The 21,387-nt window shown below is 38.9% G+C and overlaps 1 protein-coding gene across 3 annotated transcripts in view; it reads left to right on the top strand.

Annotated features, from left to right (window-relative positions):
* Positions 1–20,972, top strand: part of LOC137573262 (uncharacterized) — a 73,840-nt gene extending 52,868 nt beyond the window's left edge. For all 3 annotated transcript variants that reach the window (XM_068285141.1, XM_068285142.1, XM_068285140.1), the window contains 3 exons: positions 8,198–8,226; positions 18,456–18,784; positions 18,850–20,972. In XM_068285141.1, the coding sequence (XP_068141242.1) occupies positions 18,553–18,784; positions 18,850–20,300 (1,683 nt within the window). In that variant the 5' untranslated portion in view covers positions 8,198–8,226; positions 18,456–18,552 and the 3' untranslated portion in view covers positions 20,301–20,972. The remainder of the gene's footprint in view (positions 1–8,197; positions 8,227–18,455; positions 18,785–18,849) is intronic.
* The last annotated feature ends 415 nt before the right edge of the window (positions 20,973–21,387 follow it).

Genomic DNA, 21,387 nt, shown 5'->3' with positions numbered 1-21,387 from the left:
TCTCAATGTTTTGTGGCCGACAAGTTTTTTTGTTTAGTTTTTTTGTGTCTGTGAAATGCTCAAAAATGGCAAACGACAGCAACAGATAAAAACACAAAAATCTTTGTCTTAATGCGAAAATGTTTTGTTGACCAAAATTGACATGAAACTAAATAATGAACAAAATACGATGATGATACCGATGAGTGACCGAGTCTGAGACCGAGACCAAGGCATATCAACTTTCGCTTACTATATAGTATATACCACTCTCACATTTGGAGAAGTTCATTCCCCTCAATATCAGTATGGTCTCTGGCCCAGGTTGAGTGCATTGCTTGCTCTTAAAAGTGGCAATTTTCGGTCATAATTGTCCAATAAAAATGCATAAATATTTTTCGTATTCATTTCAGTCCAGGCCCCCCCTAAACTTCAGTCAGCAAAGGCCATAAATTGCCTACAGGCCACAAAATTAACTTTGACAAAAACTTTTCTTAGACACTTTATTTGTAGGCATTTTGGCAATTACCAAAACCGTACGAAGAGATGTTTGGAATGAGCTGCTTACCTTTATTAAATATGTATGTTATTGCATTTCTGTATGACCAGCAAGAGATCCTTGAAAAATTATGATATGAATATGATGAGTTTGCCTATGACAACTTGAGGTTGTCCCTTATGGAAATTGTATTTGTGTCTTATTCATTTGTGGCCTAAAATGTGTATTTGTTTCCATCAGGTGATGCTTACTTTAGGTTACGGGTTTTGGGTGTTATTTTTATTCATTTGCAACTTTAAACATGAAAACCATTTTTGAAAGTATCAAGACCATGGTGCATAGAAATCTATGAATATGCAGTTCATACCGCCTCCGTTTCGGTCCACTTCAAAAATTGGTAAAAATAAACGTTATAGAATAATAATAAGAAGAAGTCCTAATCCGTATGCCACGTCTATGAGGTTTTTTTTCCAGAAATTCTTTATATCTTCTCTTGCAATTGTTCTCCGAGGACATTGGGTACTTCTTTGGGTATTCTGAGCAAATGGAACAACGAAACGAAACAATTATTTTTTTTTTTTTGGGGGAGCATTTGGTTTTTTTTGCTTAACACTCTTCATTAGCATCAGTCGGTTTGGAGTCACCGTTGACGCTCTTATCGATGCTTTTGTTTCTTATGTGATCCAAAGCAATACGCAAATGACGCAACGGAATGAAGTAGTCATCTCCAACCTGGTCCAAAAATCCTTGTTCGACTCCCGTAATCATGGCCGTTTGCAATTTTTCATCGACCTCCTCGTCGTCGTTTGTTAAGCCAAATATCTGGAGCAGTTCATCCCGGCTTAGTGGTTCATTCTTCAAAACGTCTTCATACGGATCAATTATCTCTTGCGGGTTCACCTCGACCGGATCGTTGCTGTTCTCATTATAATTTTCGGCCATTTCTAAAAAAGGATAAATTTTAAGGTTTTTTGAAAACAGGAAACGCAAAGAAAATGTTCCGAAATATATTCTTTTTAAATTTATTTTAGATTTTTCGACTTTTTTAGGAAAATATTACGACTTTTTATGTGCCAAATATACTGTTATTTACTAAGTTTGATTTAGTTTTTGTACTGTTGCTGCTAGAGCTTGAGATTGTGAATGAATGTTTCAGCCTCTAGAAGTCAGGAAGTCGTTTCATGGCGTTGAAAAACACATTTCCCGCCTACTGAGATGGACAAAACCAGCCTACTTGGATAGGTGTTGAGATACACATATTCAGCCAACAAAGATTTTTTAGGGTTTTCCTCAATGAATTGATATTGTAGTATTCTCACGATTCAAGCCAAGCCAATGAATTACATTTGTGTTGGTTTGTTGGCTACTCTCATTTGCTTTATGCTATTTTCTTTGACCAAGATTTGCAGGTGGCTTGAATTAAGTGCACTCACAGTACGAAATTATTTAAAAGACCAATAAAGAAAACAACAAAATAAAAATGAAAACCCATGCGAGAGGAACACAGACAGACAGACAGACAGACGGAGAAAGAGAAGTGAAATGGAGCGGTGTGGCGTGAAGAAAAACTTCATGCAACCCACAAAGCCATATCAAGTTTTTCTTTAACCAAAAAAAAAAAAAAAGCTGCTGCACTTGAAAGTTTTCCAAATGAAATGAACTTTTACAAGGCGAAACGACACCTGGTGAAGAGAACATGGAATATGAGAAGGCGACCACGCCCCCACACATACATATGTACGCACAAATATACATTTATGTACATACATATATACAAAATATTGCCATTGGGTCAGTTCGGCGATCTGCTTCTCCTTCTTGCTGAAGTTGAAGCTGAAGTTGGTCAAGCAACGCATCGACCACTCGACTACTGACAAGTTCAAGTTTAATAGACAAGCGACCAAACGCTTCTCGGGCTCAGGCTAAGTGAGAGGAGTGAGGAGAAGACAAGACAAGTGAAGGGGAAACGAAGGAGGGCAGAGATACGGCCAACTTTGCAACACGTCAAGCCGGTTTCAGTTTCCGACCAACAACAACAGCTCCACCACATGGCCACCGGTCAACATTTTTTCAGCACGCGCTTCAAGCACACACACACACACACGACTATATATATGTGTCTATATATGTATGTACAATTGAATACTGTTGCCGATTTGAACTATAACAAGTTCAGCAACAACAATTTCACCTCCAAGCCATGCATGAATTTTTGAAATACCTTTCTAGAGTTAAATTGTATTCCCAATATATCTTTCTATATCGTTTCCGGACAATGACCGATGCCGTGAAAGGAGTGAAGGAGAGAGGGCAAAGCGGATTGTACAATCATTAACATAATAATAATTGATTTCTTCGGTTTCTTCTTCAATCTTCAGTTAGTCAGCGATTTGCCGTTGCACTAAATAAATATAGTCGTAACAGTTCATAAATCATAATTATCATCATCATTAAGATTGTGTGTGCGTGTGTCTGTGTGTGTGTGTGTGTGCGTATGCATATGTGTAACATTTTCATAATCAATCAATCATCAATTGAAAATGAACGAACCAAACCGATTGAATTTGCTGTTAGCTTACGAAAGTGGGTCTAGCAAAAATAACCAAAGAAGAAGTAGAGACAATAAAACATGAGAAGAAGTTGAACAAAGCAGCACAAAATGGTAATATATTATTGACCGTTAGAAACAGTTAGTTGGCAAATAAACATACATACATATATACCCCAATATATACTTATGTATGTATTGCCATAGATATATGTATGTATCTCTTAGCAATTGATCTAAGAACTAATGACTAATGGAACTCTATAGGGATTCCCCCTACGATAAGATGTGCTTAAGAACCTGGCTAACTCGAAAGTGATTCCTCATCCTAGCCTAGCCTTATTACCATTAGAAACGATTTCTGGTTGAATTTGTGTATCAAAATCGTTTTTGTTTAACTGGAATTAGTGTTGTCCTATTAATGAACATCTTCCGGGACATAAATTCAATATTTTCTCCCTCCCTCTCTCACTCAGGGATTGGAATTGGGATTGCTCTTGACCGCATAATAAACTGTTCTACAGCTCTACTTTCATCCTTTCTTTCATATTTTTTATCTATAGTTTTTGTTTTTTGTTGCTGTTGCTGCTGCTGTTGTTGTCGGTGTTGGTGTTGTTTTAGTGCAGTTTAGTTTGGCTTAGTTTAGTTGCCATCATGAACATCATCGTCTTTATCCTGGTGTTTGGTTGGTCGTCGTCAACTTTTAATTTGTTTTAAAAACTTTTTGATTGTTTCGCGTTGGCATGCAAATGCTGAAAGCGAACAAGAAGATGAAGTCCTTTGGGTTGATGCTGCTGCTGCTGCTGCTGCTGCTCAGGGCATTCATTTGCAGTTAGTTGATTAAATTGTCTTACTCTTGCCTCATCGTCGGCTTTAGTGTTGGCGTTGTCGTTTGGCATCTTTTTTGGTCTCAGTTGCTCGCTTGGTGTTATTTAAAGTTTTTAATTTCATTTTATTGACACGGGCCAACTAAACATAAAGCTTTGTTTTCTCATGTTGCCATTGCCGTTGCTGCCATTGCTGTTGTCGACAGCTGCCCCTGACTGACCCACAACAAAGGCACAAGAAATGAGCAGCCACTCAATGCAATAGCAACTAGCAGGAGTAGAAGAAGTAGCAGCTGTCAGTATGAATTTCCTCTATGTATATTATCCAAAGACCTTTGCCCTTTATCCAGGCGACCGTCTAAGCACCTGTCGTAGAAGTTGCCAACTGCATTTGGCACCACCACCACCACCATCAGCAACAACAACAACAACAACCACAACCACAATATGCAATCATTTTCGAATTCACAACTTAACATTCAGAGAGTTGAACCATAAAAGTCCTTCTTGCATTTTATTTATTAGTGATGAACTGATATTGCAACTAAATGCTGCTTGGTGCAAATTGTTAAACATTTGACAAATGTTGCTGGTGGTCCCATTGGACCAACATGCCAAAATATTGCATGGCAAACGCAAAAAGCAAAAGTTGCTATAAATTAAGAGAACTGGGCGAAAAAAAAAAAATGAACGAACTACAAAAACAACCAAAAAATGTCTTGTTGTCAATTGGAAACACGCGCCAAACCAGCCAGCAGCAATCGCTCTTGCTGCTGCTGCTGCTGCTGTTGCTGGTGTTGCTGTTGCTGGTGTCGAGTGTGAGTCAGCAACATTGAACAACATGCAACGAAATGCTCTGGCATTCTAATTTATTTATGTTAATGCAATAAAAACATACAGTCAATTTGCTTGCCTGCACATTCGAAATGTTTTCCAATGTTGCTTGTTGTTGTTGCTCTGCATTGCTGTTGCTGTTGCTGCACTTAGTTGCAATATTGGCAACGTTATCGCAAGCAGCATAACAACAACAGTAACTGCAACAACAACAAAAAGAAAAGGTACAACTAACCTTGTTATTGTTATTTAATTTCACTTTTTTTTTTATACATACATTTACTGTTACCATTTTTGCTTTGTCTGCTCTTGTTATTATTATTATTGTTGTTGTCGTCGTTGTTGTTGTTGTTGTTGTTGTTGTTGCCAGTGTTGCCGCTGTGCCGTTTTATGCTGGCCGCATGATTTATGGCGTTGGCGGCATGTTTTCATTTTCCCCACTGCCATCTAACTAGACATCGTACGCCCTGCTGCTGCCTGTTTGGTTGTTGGTTGTTAGCTGTTAGCTGTTGGCTGTTGGCTCTTGGCTGCTTACTGCTAGCTGCACTGTGTGGTTATATCTGTTTGTTGGCTATCTGGCAAATTATTGCCATAGTTCGCAGCACGCGACAATTGGACATTAAATGGTTTACTTGAAACCGTTTGAGCAATGATTGCTAAATGATATTGTGGCCAAAAGCAAATGCCAATGTCCAATCGTAAAATTAAAGTTAGTGGACTTGATTCTAATTTGAATATTGGTTAAATAATCACTCAGAGAAGTGAAATTATTGGGATTAACTGAATGTTATTAAAGAATACAAGAATTATTGTGATAAAAAGAAAAAAACATAACAGGATACTAAAGATACAGGATATTGCAAAAAGGCTTTGTAAATTTTTAAAACTTAGCTCTCCATGATAAGGAGAAAAAAGCAACAATGTCAATAATTTAATCTCTCTATTTGTAAAATCTCATAATTGCATTTTAATCCTGCAAATGTTTTTCTGCTTCAAGATGGCTTTAATAATTCACTTGCATTTTTTTTGTCGTCGTTTTCTGTTAACCTCCTGCTGTAAAAGTTTTTGACTTTTAATGGCTTTGCATATCATATTACACGCATGCACAATCTCTCTCAAACCACTGTGCAAATGGATGGTTTTTGTTCCACCTCCTTTGGAGTTTTGCATAGACTGCGCCCACTTTTGCCTCGCCCCAGAGAAGGAGGAACAGAGGGAGACTTGAAAGCCGTTTTTGGAGTGCGTCATTTGCATTTGTGCGCTAACAAAAAAAAAAAAAAAAAAAGAAGTAAGAAAAAATAAAATTCAGAAATGAAATAATATGCGAAAAAAAGGTCGCCGCGTAGATGGTTAGACATTGGCTCACTCCCCTCCCATACGTCCTTATATACCCCCCGCTGCACTCTCTGCTGTCGCCTCCTTTCAACTTTCGACTGCATTTGCTGGGCTGTCTTGTGTCTGGAGTGGAAATGTCTTTATTATTTTGCACACTGCGCAACGAAAGTTTATAAACACGCCTATCCTTTCACCTTCCTTTCCGGGGGAGCTCATTCTCATGCTCTCTCCTCCTCCTTCTGTCATTTGGTTTTTAATAAAGTCATTTTATTTACATTTGTGCTTTTTGTGTTGTTATTTATATATACATACACACACATACATATATAAATATATGTATACTATACCGAAAAATGAAAAATCCAAAAAAGAAAAGAGGAAACATTTTAAATGCCATTTTAATTATATTTGCTCTTATGTGTTTTGTGTTTGTGTGTCTGTGTGTGTGTGTGTGTGTTGAAGTTTTTCAATTAAAATGAAATAAAAGGACATAAATCACATGCAATTCCTCTCCCACCAGCCAACTCTGCAATCCACTGCCACCATTTCCTCTTCGTCCACATAAAACTAAACTAAACCAAATAAAAACCGCAAGCAACTTAATTTTTTGGCTTAAACACCACATGGCGTATGAGCAATCTAGAAAGACTTATAAAAACATGAGACAACTAACTGCTTGAGAGCAACAGACAGAGGCTGAGCGAATAGCCTAAGCTAATGGTCGACAAGGGGAGAGGAGGTGGCGGGTAAAAGTGTATAAGCCTGACATTTGTAATGGTCAAGGGTTCATGTAGAAGGTGGAAAGGTGCCCACTACCATGGTAAGGAACCAGTTCCAATTGCAGTAGCAGTTTGGCATTTCTTGTTTGTGCAGTCATTAATCAAAGTTGGTCAACAACAAAATCCCCATTGCAAAATTCCAGCAGCAACAAAAACAAAAACAAAAAATAAAACTCAAATTTAAGTCTTACATTCTATAAAAAAAGCAAAAACAAAATGCTACAAGTACTTATAGATAAATTTTAAAGATCGTGCTGTCGTTGCCTGCCTCGAATGACAAAGTAACAAACAAAGATCCTAAATCTCAATCATTTTGATGATTCAATATGTTTTCTATAGAGGATCGTTACAAAAACATGATGTATATTGAATTATGAATGCTCTGATAAGGGGAAGGGCTTAAAAAATCTTGAAATTTTTGGCCAAGCAATATCCTATGATCCAGATAGCGTTTGCTCCTATATCACATTCCCAAATCACATTGAACCGCGAAGAAATTACAAAAAAATAATCTTTAATGATTCAATTGCTTTTGAAATTAGTCAAAAACTGATTCTGGCCTATAGGCCTATAAGGCCTATAAGTTAATACAATTCGAAAAGATATTCAATCGTTCTTAGCCACTATAAAACAACCCAATCATGTGTTTGTCTAATGCTAGTTTATTAGAAAATGGAATAGAGTAATGAGTAAGTAAGAGTATGCTTTACGCTCTCTACCGTGGTACATTTTTAAGCAACCTTGGGCAACGACAGGCAAGTGTATTGCCGCTTTTCTTCTACTTTATGTGGAAGCCGCCAGCATTTCTTCTTCAAAAAGGAAGGGGCAAAACCGACTTGATATGCCTACAAGAAGAGCAGACCGATAACGAAAACGGCAACGGCAACGCCAACGCCAACACAAAAGCCACTTGTCGAGTGGGCCAAAGAGCAACAACAGCAACAAATAACCAAACAACGACCTACCAACCCAAAAGTGTAATTTCATATGTTCATGTGTATATGTAGAGCTTTGTAGCGTGCACTTATCACACACAGAAATGCCGACAGCAACAGCAACCCGCCAATTGCAATTGTTTTTAATAATTCACTTTCACTTTTGTGGCCAGCCCTTAGGAGTAGTAGAGAGCCTGGGTGCGAAAACCTTGAACCACATTTTAGTTTTGGGTCACATTTCTCTTGCGAATTTTTCATGAGAAGCATTCGCTGCCACCACAAGAAGAGAGAAAAGTACAAATAAACAGGAACAATAAGAGCCAAATAATAATATTAATGAGCTTTGGGGATACAAAACATTGAGCACAGGGGACACCCCCCCCATGACTTTATAAATAAGTAAAATATACTTGTTGTCTAATATAATATTTTCATTTCTTTTTTCTTCTGTCTCATTGCAGCTACAATTTGAAACACTGAAGATTGTCAGGTAAGAATAAGAAGGCGAAGCTAAGTGAAATTACATTAAGGCAGTCTTTTTCAGGTCAGACTATTGCAGGATAGTTCAGTCGAAATATAGAGGGGATTCCATATCCTTCACTTAACTGAATTGACATGACGTAGTTCTAATTGCGTAATACATTTATCTGCAGACAAGTTAAATATTTTTCAGTTTCAGATAGTTTTTCCCTTCAGACACATATTTATCAGTATTTAACGTAAACACATAACTCGGAATATTTCCACTCAACTGAAGTAGATTGTGTTGATAATCTTATCGCTGTTATTTAATTAGAACTTAAGAGTTCATCTGCATAAATCAGAAAGGAGGAAGGGTATAAGGGGGTGTTACCTGTTGTTATCTTGGCTATTTGTCAGAAGTGTAACTACACATACATATGTGAATCGTTATCTGTTCTGCAGAAGTTTGCCTTTAGTTTCATCTTAAATGAATCACGAGTTGTCGACAAAAGAAAAGAAAAGCCTATTTATTATATTTTAACTTGTGTTCAATGTTCTGTGTGCTGCCGCTGCACTGATTCCTTCTGGCCACCGCCTGGCTCCATCATCATCATCATCATCCTCTCTCTCTCTCTCTCTCTCCTCTTGGCCTCTTTTGGTGTTTGTTGCTGCTGTTTCGTTTGTTGTTTCAAGTGCCAGGGCATAAAATGGCCAACGGGCATCAACCCACAAACACAACAACAACAAAATAAAAATACAACCAAACAACATATATGTATGTACGCTCCCTCGTGTCCTCCGCACCAACCAGCTCATTGGAGCAGCTTGAACAACCTGCTCGAACATTAAACGGACTCGTTTTATCCTGCTGACTGAGCTTATGAGTTTGGGTTTCCATTTTTCCCCTTCTCTCTCTCTCTGTCTGTCTCTTTCTGTGTGTGTTTGTTGTCTTCTCTTTGATTTTGGCCGAGAGTTTGGTCAGGTTTTTGCCCGGCAGGCTTTCGCATTATCGGTTAAGCATTATCTACCTCCTACCTCCAACCCCATCCCACCGCCATTGTGCCCATTTTGCATCATCTAATTTATGGCCTAAGACGACACATATGTATGCATGAGGATAAGGGACTGCCTGAGTGGTGGGCGGTGGGCTGTGCGGGTGTCGGGTTCGCATTGGCGGTGAAATTGGGAAAGGAAAGCTTTCATTTCATTAATTATGCAGTGCAAAAATCAACAACGGGAGCCCAGATAGTCCAGGTATTATATGTGGTTTACCCTAGGCTAGAGATGAATCCGTGACACGATCTGCCATACATACATCTAGGCCAAGAAATGTCTCTCTCTCTCTCTCTCTCTCTCTTAGCTTAAAGTTTGATATGGTAACTATTTATAAATGAATATTCCTTGTCTTTTTTTTCTTTAAAATATTATAATTTTTGCAGCACCCTGTTGCGAATTTCATTTCCACTTTTGTGGTTTACCATGGGGATGCATGAGTGGGCGGTGTTTCTCCCCTTTTTTTTTTCTTTGTTTTCTTATTTGTTGTTGTTGTTGTGTTACTTTTTCGGGGGTTTATTTTGTATGTTTGCCACCGCAAATCTGTTTATATGCCTCGGGTTGCCCAGTCCACCATCGAGTGGAGTTAGTCCCCCGTCCAGTTCTCTCGCTGGCCCTGGCATGGCATTTTCTGCATTTGACTTTTATATGAACTAATTCATGAAAAATGCATGCTGGTTGCCTGCCAGCCTGCCAGCCTGACTGCCTGATGCTGCTGACTCTCGTCGTTGCCTGCCTTAAAGCGCCTAAATGAAGAAAAACCGGCCACCATAAATCGCTGTCGCCGTTGTCGTTGCCGTTGCCGTCGTCATCGTCATCGTCAGAGAGTCAACGTTGCACTCGTTTTGCAGAAAACTCCTCTCGCAAAATGTGAATGTGAATGGCAAATGGCTGTTCCATAGCCAAGTCTAACTTGGAGCTCCAATTCCAGTGACTCCAACATCAGCATGTTCTGCTTTTTAGCTTTTTACTCTTTGTTCGTGTGGCAAATAATTAAATTACGATTTTTTTTTTGCCTTTTTAGCTCTTGTTTTATATATGTATTTATTTTTTATTTTATTTTATAGCTTAATTGGATTGAATGTTATCTTCAAGTGAGTTGGCCTGTTACATTTGAAAGGCAGTTGACAACAACAACAACAAGCAACAAATAAAAAGGAAAAAAAGGATTATGACTTGAATCTACAAAACTTTAAACTCGAATTGTTTAGAAATAGTTAATCTCAATTCAAACTGCAAGAGCTTTAAAATGGATTGCATACTAAGTTCTTTTACGAACAATTGAAAATATTTTTGTGAAATTGTTTCAACAATTTCCTTGCAAAGATTAAGAATCTCATTCCCATTTAGCTTCAAATTTCTCATCTAATCACATTTCAGTTCTTTTTGATTTCCATTAGTTTTGACTATTTCTGATCTTCCAATTGGAAATCTTAGCATCTTAAGGTATCAATCTTGGATTTGGGTTAACATCATTAATCAAAACTTGAAAAGCCCAAGCCAAAAAGTTGGAGAAAAACCATTTGATATGATTTGAAGGTTAGATAAAGAATTTTAACTGGGCATTGACTTCTTCTTCTTCTCCTTTTTTTTTTTTGTAATTGTTGTTTTCCTGGAAAACTAAAATAAAAGACTACACCGAATACTAGTTAGCGAATGTTGCTTGAATGCCACATCTCAGTCGTTTTTTGGTTTATATTATTGTTTGTTGTTTTTGTGGCCTAATATCATCCAGTAACAACAACAACAAGAAAGAGCATACAATCTGCCTAAAATCTAAGCTCACGACATTTACAGCGAGACTCAACTAAGCTGAGCTCAGCTCGACGGCAATCCTTGAACTTTTCGCTTTTCAAATATGCATGGCGGCATGAAAAAGTCGCGTTACTTTTCAGTTTCCTCCATCAAGCACAAATTCCCCTCTTATCTGCCCTCTCTCCCGCATGAGCTACTACCTGTGTTTTTTGTTAGTTCCTCATCCATCTGGTGTAAACTTAGAGAACTGGCAGCTGTTTGTACAAGGCGCAGCAGCTCAGGGTTGCATATGCATTTTGGCTTTCATTAACATGCAGTCGACTTTGGGCCAACGTCGACGACAACCGACGACGACGACGACGATGACGACTTTACCATCAAAAGCATAAATTCCATATGCAAATTGCACGGCGGGTGAATGGGTGGAAATGGTCGGCCATTTGGTCGGTTGCATGGTTAAGCTTTTCTTTGCCTTTATCCTTGCAAAAGCGAAAAATTCTTACAAAAGCAAAAGGTGAAAAAAGTTTTAAAAATAAAATAAAGCAAACCAAATCAAATAGCCAGGCCAAAAAGTTTCGTTTCGTTCCCCAGTTTGCTGGTAATTTATATGGGCGACAGTCAGTGTCGGATTAGCCATAAAGCGGGGCCTCTTTGAGTGATTTTTGATCTCTGAAATATTAATTTAATAATTCAAATGTATAACTTTTTCAAATCGATTGGAAATCGTCGGAAAAAAGGCTGATGAAACCAAAATTTATGCTGAAGTATTCCAAAAAGAAACCATTATCTTTGCAAATCGTTTTTGACCGTTTCTAACCTTCACATTGATCTAGTAGGCTTACTTAATCCAGCACTGGCGACAGTCCTAACTTCTATATATGTACATTGCATTTTTAGATACATGCCTCACCTCCTCGTCCAGGTAATGAACATTCATTTGTTCCTTTGTATACCCTAACTATGTATAAAAAGAAAGCATTTCCAACCATAGCTTAAAAGAAACTTTCCCGATGTAGCCCCTAGAGTTAGCCAACTGATTAGATGTTTTACATTTATTGAATGTAGTGTATATATGTATTCGGTGTCTTTAGTATTCACATGGACCTTTAGTTTTTGTGCCTCTTTTCGCGACTTTTTGTTGGCTGTTTGTTGCCATTTCTATTTCTGTTGCAGGCTGCTTTTGCCTTTCTGCAACTGGCAGTCATTTTCTGTCGAGTTTTTGCTTTTCCCCGCGGTCGAGCTTCTTACTTTCCTTTATTTGTGTTACACCATGGCCTCTTTTTTCTTTGAGGCCCTTCCCCTTAGTCGTCCTTTTTCTCCTGATTTCCACTCGCTCTGCCACTCCCTTTGATTAAGAATACGAAATTGTAAAAAGATTTTATGGGCTTAGGTAGATAAGTAAGTATTTTAATTAGTAAATACTTTTTTCTTTCCAAGGTTTATTCAGATTAGGGATAATAGTCAGTGATACCTTCTCGAAAAGGATCAGAATTATGTGCATAAATGTAAATTTTGTTCTCTATACGGGATTCCCATGGGTTTGCTAAATAAATATTTATCAATTTACTCACGTAATTGCCTTATGTCAATAATGACGAGACGACGAACGTTATCCCAGAGACACACACACACGCACACACACTCACATAAATAATTCACCCCACAGTTCCATCAGCTTAGCACCTTGGAGAAACGCATCTATTGACTTATTGCCGCCACATTAAACGGTAGCGCAGCAATGCAGTGAAAGCAAGAAGCAGAAGAAGGAAAGAAGGAAAACGTAAAGTTGCTACCAACAATTTTCTGTCCTCTTACATCTCCTGATGTCTCCTATATGCTCCTCCTCCTTCGCTTCATCCTCCGTGTTCTGGCACACTGCCTGAGTGACTGCATCGTCAACGTCTTGACAATTTCGGCAATGTGCGTTCAAGCGTTGAACGACAACTACGAAACGACGTACAACGAACAACGAGGATGGCAGCAGGAGGATGGGAATGAGGATGAAAGGAGAGGCATGCAGGCAGTCAGCAGCATCCTTGGCGCATTGCAATCAAAGTCACAGTGCAGTTGACTGACAGCGAGACGAACTTTACAGATATGCCGCTTTTGCTTGCGTTCTGTGTATGTCATTCAAATGCTGTTGACATCTTCGCTACCATGAGCCCCAAAGGAAGGATGGAGAAGAAACTGGTGGTAGAGGGCGTAGAATATCGTGAGGGAGAGAGAGAGAGAGAGAGAGAGATAGAGAACTTGCCTCATCGCACTTTTGGGAACTGGCTGGCAGGCAGCTAGCTAGCTTTTGACTGCTTCCTTATGTTGTTAGCAGAAACGTGACAAGAAAATCAAATACGCAAACGACTACAACGGCTGGCTGGCTGGTTGGCTGCCTAGCTAGAGATAACACGGCACACACAACACACACACACACACAAAAGACTAGGGAGATCTATGAAGAGAGAAGAAAAAACATTGGACATGTCTTGCAGTTAGTTTTGTGTGCAGATTTTCAGTGGCATGCAACATCAGCAGCAGTTGCAGTCGACGTCGTCGTCACCACAACTAAACATTTCGTGTCGCATTTATAGACAACGTGCCGCTTGCTTCTTTTTTTCTTCCCTCTCTTTCTCCCCCACCACCCCTCACTAAACGTTGATTTGCTATTTATTTTTTCTTACTCGATGTAGAAAAAAAAAAAAAAATTGTTTCTCAATTCGTTGGCCCAAGCTCGTTTGCCATGTCATACAACGTGCATATATGGTGCGGTGGCTGATGGTGAAGATGCATCCTCTGTAAATTGCCATAATAAGTTGAGAAGAAGATGCGCCACGGGATGAGTGTATAGTGTGTGGGGAGTTGGGGGGTGGGAAGTGGAGTGTCATGCGAGATACAGAGTAAAGTGGCCAAAGAGAGCGAGCGAGAGAGAGAGGGAAACAGCCAACTAACTAAGCTTACCTTGTGCCAAGTGCCGTGTGCTTTTGCTTAGAGTGGGTCAAGAAAATTGTCGTGAGTATTGTTTCGGTGACACCTCACCCCCTTACCTCCTCTTCTCCATTACGTCTTCCAAATGTCGTAAGACACTCTTACGTCAGTTTTGAGACCCCATTTTAAAAGCCAAAAGGATATGACATCTAATTACTAATGAACTAAAGGGAAAACCACAACTCAAGGCCAATGCCAATCATATTTTTCATATTTTTCACTGCGTTGCGTGTCATTCCATATAGGGCAAATGAGTATTGCAAATACAACATCGATTCAGTTTCGAATTGAATAATGTGCGAAATGCCAATGGGCAAATACTTGATTATTTATTTATTTATTTATTTATGCGAGCATGTTAAAGATTTTCTTTTTGTTTGCCGTGTTAATTAATTATGGCCACCATAAAAATATTGAAAAATCATTGACAACACTTCCAATGAAATATGAGAACGTCATAGAACGATATACATCGGTATATGTATGTACATAACTATATACTTACAACCAATCAAATGTATGTAAATACATATTTTTCACTTTTATTTTCCTTTATCGCTGTAATTAAAATTGTGTCAAAGCGAGCAAAGAAGAAGATTTTATATACTTATATTGGCGGGGGAAAAAAAGGAAAATCGAGAAATCATTTTGCCATCAACTTGAAGGGAAACGGAAGCGACAGCTGGCAGCTGGCAGCAACTTTGACTCACGTAGGCAAATAAAAAGGATATGTGAGTCGAATTAAAATTGCTGATACAGATACAAAAATGTATATATATGTATATATATATATATATGTATGTGCATATGGCGCCGCAACTACTCCATGAAAGATACTCAAGTTCATTTGCGCCTCGTTGCCATTTCTTTTCCCCACCATTAATCTATTAAACTCGGTTTTGCCTTCTGTTTCTTTAATAAACCATATGTATCTGGTAGTCTAAGATGCAAATGTATCTGTTCATCCAACAATCAAACGGTTTACTGTGCCAATTTATCTATCTATCTTTTCCGATAGATTTCTGGCCTTTCTTTCCATAATGTTCTAAGTTAATTTATGTACATATATTGAGAAGTCTCAATTGAGCTATTTCGAAATCAATTTACACTTTTTTTTACGTGGAATTCGTAATGGAGTTGTCCCCCATAAACCGTTTCATGTTCACTTTCTGATTCTAATTCTTTTTATAATAATCACTCAAGACACCAAATATCACTTAAGGTTAAGAACAATAATTGAAATCAATCAAATATCATTAGGATCATATTATGCATGGGTTTCATTTACCATTACAGGCAAAATCCCCATCTATTGATGTCACTTGGATTTTGGCATTTGCCTCTATATGACTTTCACGTACCCCAGAAAAAAAAAAGAAAGGAATAGAGAATCAAGAAAAACAAAAGAATCTAAGTATTTGGAATTTATGTTTTGCCTTTTTTTTTCTTTTGCCTATTTTTGTTTCTAAACGATTTGGGTCAATTTGCCATTACATACGCCCGTCACATGGCCAAGTTGCTGCTGCTGTTGGCTCTTGTCGTTAATTTGCTAGGCAAAACAGGTTCGATCTTTTCAGAGAGAGAGAGAGAGGGAGAAAGGGAGAGAGAGAGAATGTATGTCGCACCCAAAATTAAGCAGAAAACAAAAAGCTAAACGTCAAATATTGCTTAGAGAAGAGACCTACGGACCGACCCCTCCAAACAGACTTTTAATGATGCCCAAAGAGTCTATTTATTTCAGCTACCTAAATGGGTCAATGAGCGACCCTCCAAATGGTTTTTTTTTTTTGGCTATTTGAACAATTCTTCTGTTTTTGTATTTTGGAAGTGTAAGAAAACATAAAACGATTAAATAGGCAAAGAGTGCATTGATCTTTCTCCATTTCTCTCACTCACTCACTGACTGTCCGCCTGTCTGACTGACTGTCTTTCTCCTATAATGATGATTATCTCGATTCCGAATAGTTCATTGATCGCCTAACGGCATTGTGTGTGCACATCATCTATTTATCCACGAGAGAGTCTATATACATACATTTATGGGAGAGTGTGCGCGCAGGCGCGCAGAAAGCCATCCAACCAGTTGCCAGACACAGAAAACTTAAAGTCAAAGCATTGAAAATGGAACTGGGGGGGAGAGGAGGTGACTTCGAATTGAAATTGCAGGGGGCACAGGAAATGTACGTTTAAAGTACGCCTAGAACTGGTCTTGGCCAAACAAAACCGGGTTCTGTGACTTGAAGCCTTGGCTCACTTCTTACCCATCGATTCTCTCGACTCAATTGATGGGGTCATCTGAGGAGATTCCATCTGGACGGGAAGAATGGTTATACCCTACTTACACTAACCTGTGCCAACAGTTTTGGGTAAATGTTACTGCTTTTGATTATCGTTATACCTACACAAAAGCTGTTGAGTTGTTATAAAGTTTCCACTTTTTTTTTCTCTCGTCTGAGAGAGTATGTTTGTGATTTTGAAAGCTTAAATCATGAGAGATTTATAGTTCCAACTTGCAGTGAACAGGAGCAGGATCAGAATCAAAAACCCCCAAGTGCCCACAGTTCATATAGACAGAGTCAGGTGCTGATGTACAGGCAAAAGCAGATGTTGCTAAAGGTAGAGAGAGAGAGACAGCGAATGAGAGAGGGGGGGAGGTACTTGTCGGCAACTCTTCTGCATATTTCACAAGCCCTGCAGCTGCAGTATGCCCTTTTCCCCCTTGCCCTTGCCTTCCCTTCAATTTACTCTGTTTGCTTGTTTCAAAGCTTGTTGCAAAATATTTTTGGTATCCTGCAAAACAAAACAAAAAACAAAAAAAAACCACCCAAACAAAAACAGGCAAACAAAAAAAAAAGCTTTTTGCGGCTCTTATGCAAATGAAATGGAAAACACTTGAGCAAAAAACGAAACTTCTAGTTTTGTGTGATTTTTCAACTGCAAAGTTTTTGATTATGTAAAAATTGCATTAAAGGGAAATACGAAAAAAAGAGAAAAGGGATTACGTTGAGAGGAAGAAGGGAAGACGGCTAGCAAAAGGCTTAACAAAGAGGTGACTCAGGTGTGTGTTTAGAATGAAATCAACTGGACAAGCAATTGAAACTGACAAAGCGACAGACACCACAGACACAACAGAGAGGACAAGCGAACACTACAGTCAGTCAGACGAAACGGAAGGAAGAAAGAAGGGACCGACGGTCAGAGAGATAGATAGACGAGACTAGACGAGACAGAGAGTAACTGTCTTTTTGGTTTGAAAAACATTTTCATTTTCCTCCATTTGGTCTGGCCCAGACAAAAGTTGAGTTGAAATAGAGGCAAGTGAATGGCCAGTTGCAGGCTTCTGTAGGGTAGTTCGTTCGTTCGTTCGTTCGTCCGCTCGTAGGAGATGAGTTGGTAGGGAAGAAAGGTTTTTTGCAATGTCATAAATATTAGAGGGCCTCCGCCGCCAGACACAATGCTGACGACGCACACACACGCACACAAGGCGGCGCACACAATTGCAAAAGATACAAAAGCCCAGATAGACAAACAGATTGTCGCCTGAAGTGTCGTGTCCGAGAATCGGTGGAGAAGTGGCATGGTGTGTGTGTGTGTATGATGGGTGTAGGTGCGGTAGTTGAGGAAGAAGGAGATGAGAGAGTTGACCAGCCATTACCAACAGCAGCCCCACAACGACGACAACGACTAATGCAAATGAAATGTGTGCCAGTAGCAGAAGCTTTTACAGTGGTTCGATGTGGCAATCGATTAAATCGAAGGAAATCAGTTTTTCAGAAACTCAGTCGCTTCTCCTTATCTAAATCAAAAATAGGCTAAAACACACTTTTGTTAATCAACACTCCTGTAAATCAAGTGCATTTATCAACACTACAATTGCTTGTCTCCGGCCAGAAATGAATAATCAACACTACTTTAAATGAACTTCATGGCCAACACTTTCATTTAATGTGATCCATAAACAAGTTTTGTAAAATTTTTATTGGTCAATGCAAGGAAAGCGAATTAAACACACAATGAAAAGGCAGAGTGAAAAGAGAGGGAGGACTAATGCCATTAGATTTAAAATATTTGAAATTTATTTCTTACCACTGTGCCCCTTGGGGCATTCGCTGCCGCTGCTGCTGCTGCTGTGTGGCATATTTAGATTGTTTTCCATTAGGCAAAAGGCTGTGTGGTGTCTATCTATCTATCTTGTTGGCTGCCAGCCCCATCTCCATTTTCATACCCAACGGCCAACAGAGAAATATTACACGCAGTTTTTAACATGACATCACAACAACAACAAAAAAAAGGAGGAAAATGATGGCGGAAAAAGAAAAGAACAAATTACAAAGAAATGATTTACCTGATCAATCTACATCTAAAGAGATTCGATTTTTTTCAAAGCGCTGCCTAAAAGTAGGCAACACCTATTTGCAAATGTAATGTACTTAACTTGGCCCTTTTATTTGTTTATTATTTCAATTGCAGTGTGTAAACTGAAGACAAAGCAAAAGGAAAACAGGTTCCGTTGAGAATTTCTTTTTTGTTTTTGGGAAAAACGGATTATTGAGCAAGTTTGAAAAACATGGCCCATTCCAAGGTTATATTAAAGATCCTGTTCTCACTCTGTGTGTGGTCCTTTGTGATCATTGGACTGTTTAAAATGCATGGCACAAATCTGGTGCAACAGGAGTACCAGCAAATGCCTTTAAATGGACGAATATTGCTCCAAAAGGATATATTACGCTACGCAGAGACGACGTCAACGACAACCGATCATTTCGATCCCAGTGAGATATTGGTGGACAATCGAACAGGTAATTTTCCAAATTCACGACACTTTTGTGCATACGATACTTACTGGAGTTGAATTTTCTTTCAGCCATGGACGACGATCAGTTGGTACGAGATGTAGAATCCCGCATACCTTCCCTGCCGATTGCCTATTGGAGTAAGAACAAGAATTTCTTGCAACAAAAATCATCGACTTGTGCGAAATATCCATCGATATTTGAATTGGAATTCAATAACATCTACTGGCAGACATTGCGTACCTCAAATGGCACGTTCCAGCTATTCGGTGCCTACTATGACATTAGAAAGACATCGCTATTGGGTCCCACTGTGCGCATCTTGGGCATGATCGACAGGATTGAGCCGCGCGTGAAAACGTATTGTCAGTTCTGGTTCGATGGCCAGAAGGAGCCGTTTATTGTAAAGACATTTGAATACAAATACATTTGGTATAACAAATGGGGCAACTACAAGCAGGGTATATATCAGCCATATCTGATTGCTTGCCAGATACCGAAACCATTCCATGGAGTTGTGCCCAGTTCGGTGTCGATGGTGGAAAAGGAATGCGATACGGCCACAAATAATCTGCGTGTTATCTACAATCGGCCATCGGACGATCAGAAGAAGGGTTTCGCTGTTTGCGTGAAGGGATTGGACTTCCTTTACGATGATTTGAGTGTACGACTAATCGAATGGATTGAAATGCTGAATATATTGGGAGCGGATAAGATATACTTTTACAATCTGCAAGTACATCCGAATATTACAAAAGTTCTCAATCATTATGAGCAGGAGGGCAAGGTGCAGGTGATACCGCTCACTCTGCCAGGTGGTCAGCCGAATGTGCCCGGTTTCCAGCATCTGTATCTGACCAAGAAGACCAATCATAAGAGGCAGAACGAAGTGATACCCTACAATGATTGTCTCTATAAGAATCTATATCTATACGATTATATAGCCCTGCTCGATATCGATGAGGTGATAATGCCCAAGGGAAATGCCGAAAACTGGTCCCAACTGATGACGAAAGTTAAGCCCGAATCGTTGAAAATCAAACCGGATGGCTTCCATAGCTATAATTTCCGTAATGTCTACTTCCTGGACGATCAGCAGCACGAGCATGGCTGGCATAAGGATATACCAAAATACATGCACATGCTGCAGCATGTTCATCGCGCGAAAAACTACACGAAACCGAATCAGTATGTGAAATGTTTCCATGATCCCGAACGGGTTCTCACCTTGCACAATCATTTCCCGCTCAGTTGTTTGGGTGGCGTGTGCAAATCGTATCCTGTGGACACACCCGATGCCCAGCTGCAGCATTATCGTGCCGATTGTGTGAAGACATTGAAGAAGAGCTGCGAAGAGTATCGCGAGAATTCGGTGGAGGATAAAACCATATGGAAATACAAGGATGAGCTGATACGGCGAACGATTAAGGCCCTCGAGACATTGGGTTTCTTTCGGCGCAGTGGTCTGGTGAGTGGCAGTGGGTCAAGTGGTTTGGGCACCACCCATTCAACGGAACGGTGATTCACACTCTTCGGCGGTGGTGGTGGCGGTATCAGCAATTGGGCGTGGCCCTGGCAACATCATCAACAGCAGCAGCATCAGTATATGGAGCCATTTGGAGCTGATGGCAATGAAGAATTTTTTGTTTAGTATATTCCCCAAGCCCATATCCTGTCACTCCTGCTCATGTTCCTCTATCAACCATTCTCCCATCATCACTCCTATACTCTTCAGACATTTGCTTCTGCTCTGTATTATATAACTAATCATCTATCTCCATTTATCGTTAGTTAGTTTATGCCTATATGTATTAGACATATATAGCATATTCCTTGATCGAAAAGTTTATTTTTGTATGTGGCTAGTTGTAAACATAAATCCGAGAAGACAAAGCGAAAGAAACACTTTTAAAATTGTGCCTTCAAAACTTTAAATTGTAGTGTAAACTAGAGAGTGTCCACCCACCAATCATCCCTCCTTTTCGTCCCTCCTTTCGAACACTCTTAATCACTACTTAGTCATATAGAGAAACTCAAGTTTTTTATTCACAAAACAAAACGAAACGAAAAAAACAAAGACAAAAGACAATGTCACACAAGCTCATTTAACGGACTCAAAGGATAACAATTTGTAAACATTTATTATTAATTTCTTTTTTTTTTGTTGTTTCATTTGTGGTTCAACCTACCAAAATCATCACATCTATTTTTCTTCGTTAAATTGTTAATCTAAGAACTATTTTAATCAGAATTTGGACTTTAATTTTTCTTTCTTTTTTTTTTTTGTACGCAATTAATTTAACAGCTCAAGCGAACAGGGTAAATCAGATATATATATATATATCATTAGGAACAATCAGTTCAAGTCCAACGATGGCCTAGCCGAAGAAATTTATGTAAAACTTTTCAAATCAATTTCACACTAAACAAAAACTAAAACCGATTCCTTTATTAACTTCGCTTGAGCTGTAGTACTAAGTATAAAAAATAAAAAAAAAAAAAAAAAAACTAAAAATAAAACTACATGAGGAAAAGGTAAACTAAGTTCAAGACTGATGATGTTTATTGATAATTAGATTGAAACAAAATGAAGCAAAAAGCGAAATTAA

The sequence above is a fragment of the Drosophila tropicalis genome, unplaced genomic scaffold (genome assembly GCF_018151085.1).
Source record: "Drosophila tropicalis isolate 14030-0801.00 unplaced genomic scaffold, ASM1815108v1 contig_4, whole genome shotgun sequence".
NCBI lineage: Eukaryota > Metazoa > Arthropoda > Insecta > Diptera > Drosophilidae > Drosophila > Drosophila tropicalis.
The sequence above is the reverse complement of the archived record's forward strand: the minus strand, read 5'-3'. Positions and strand labels throughout refer to the sequence as shown.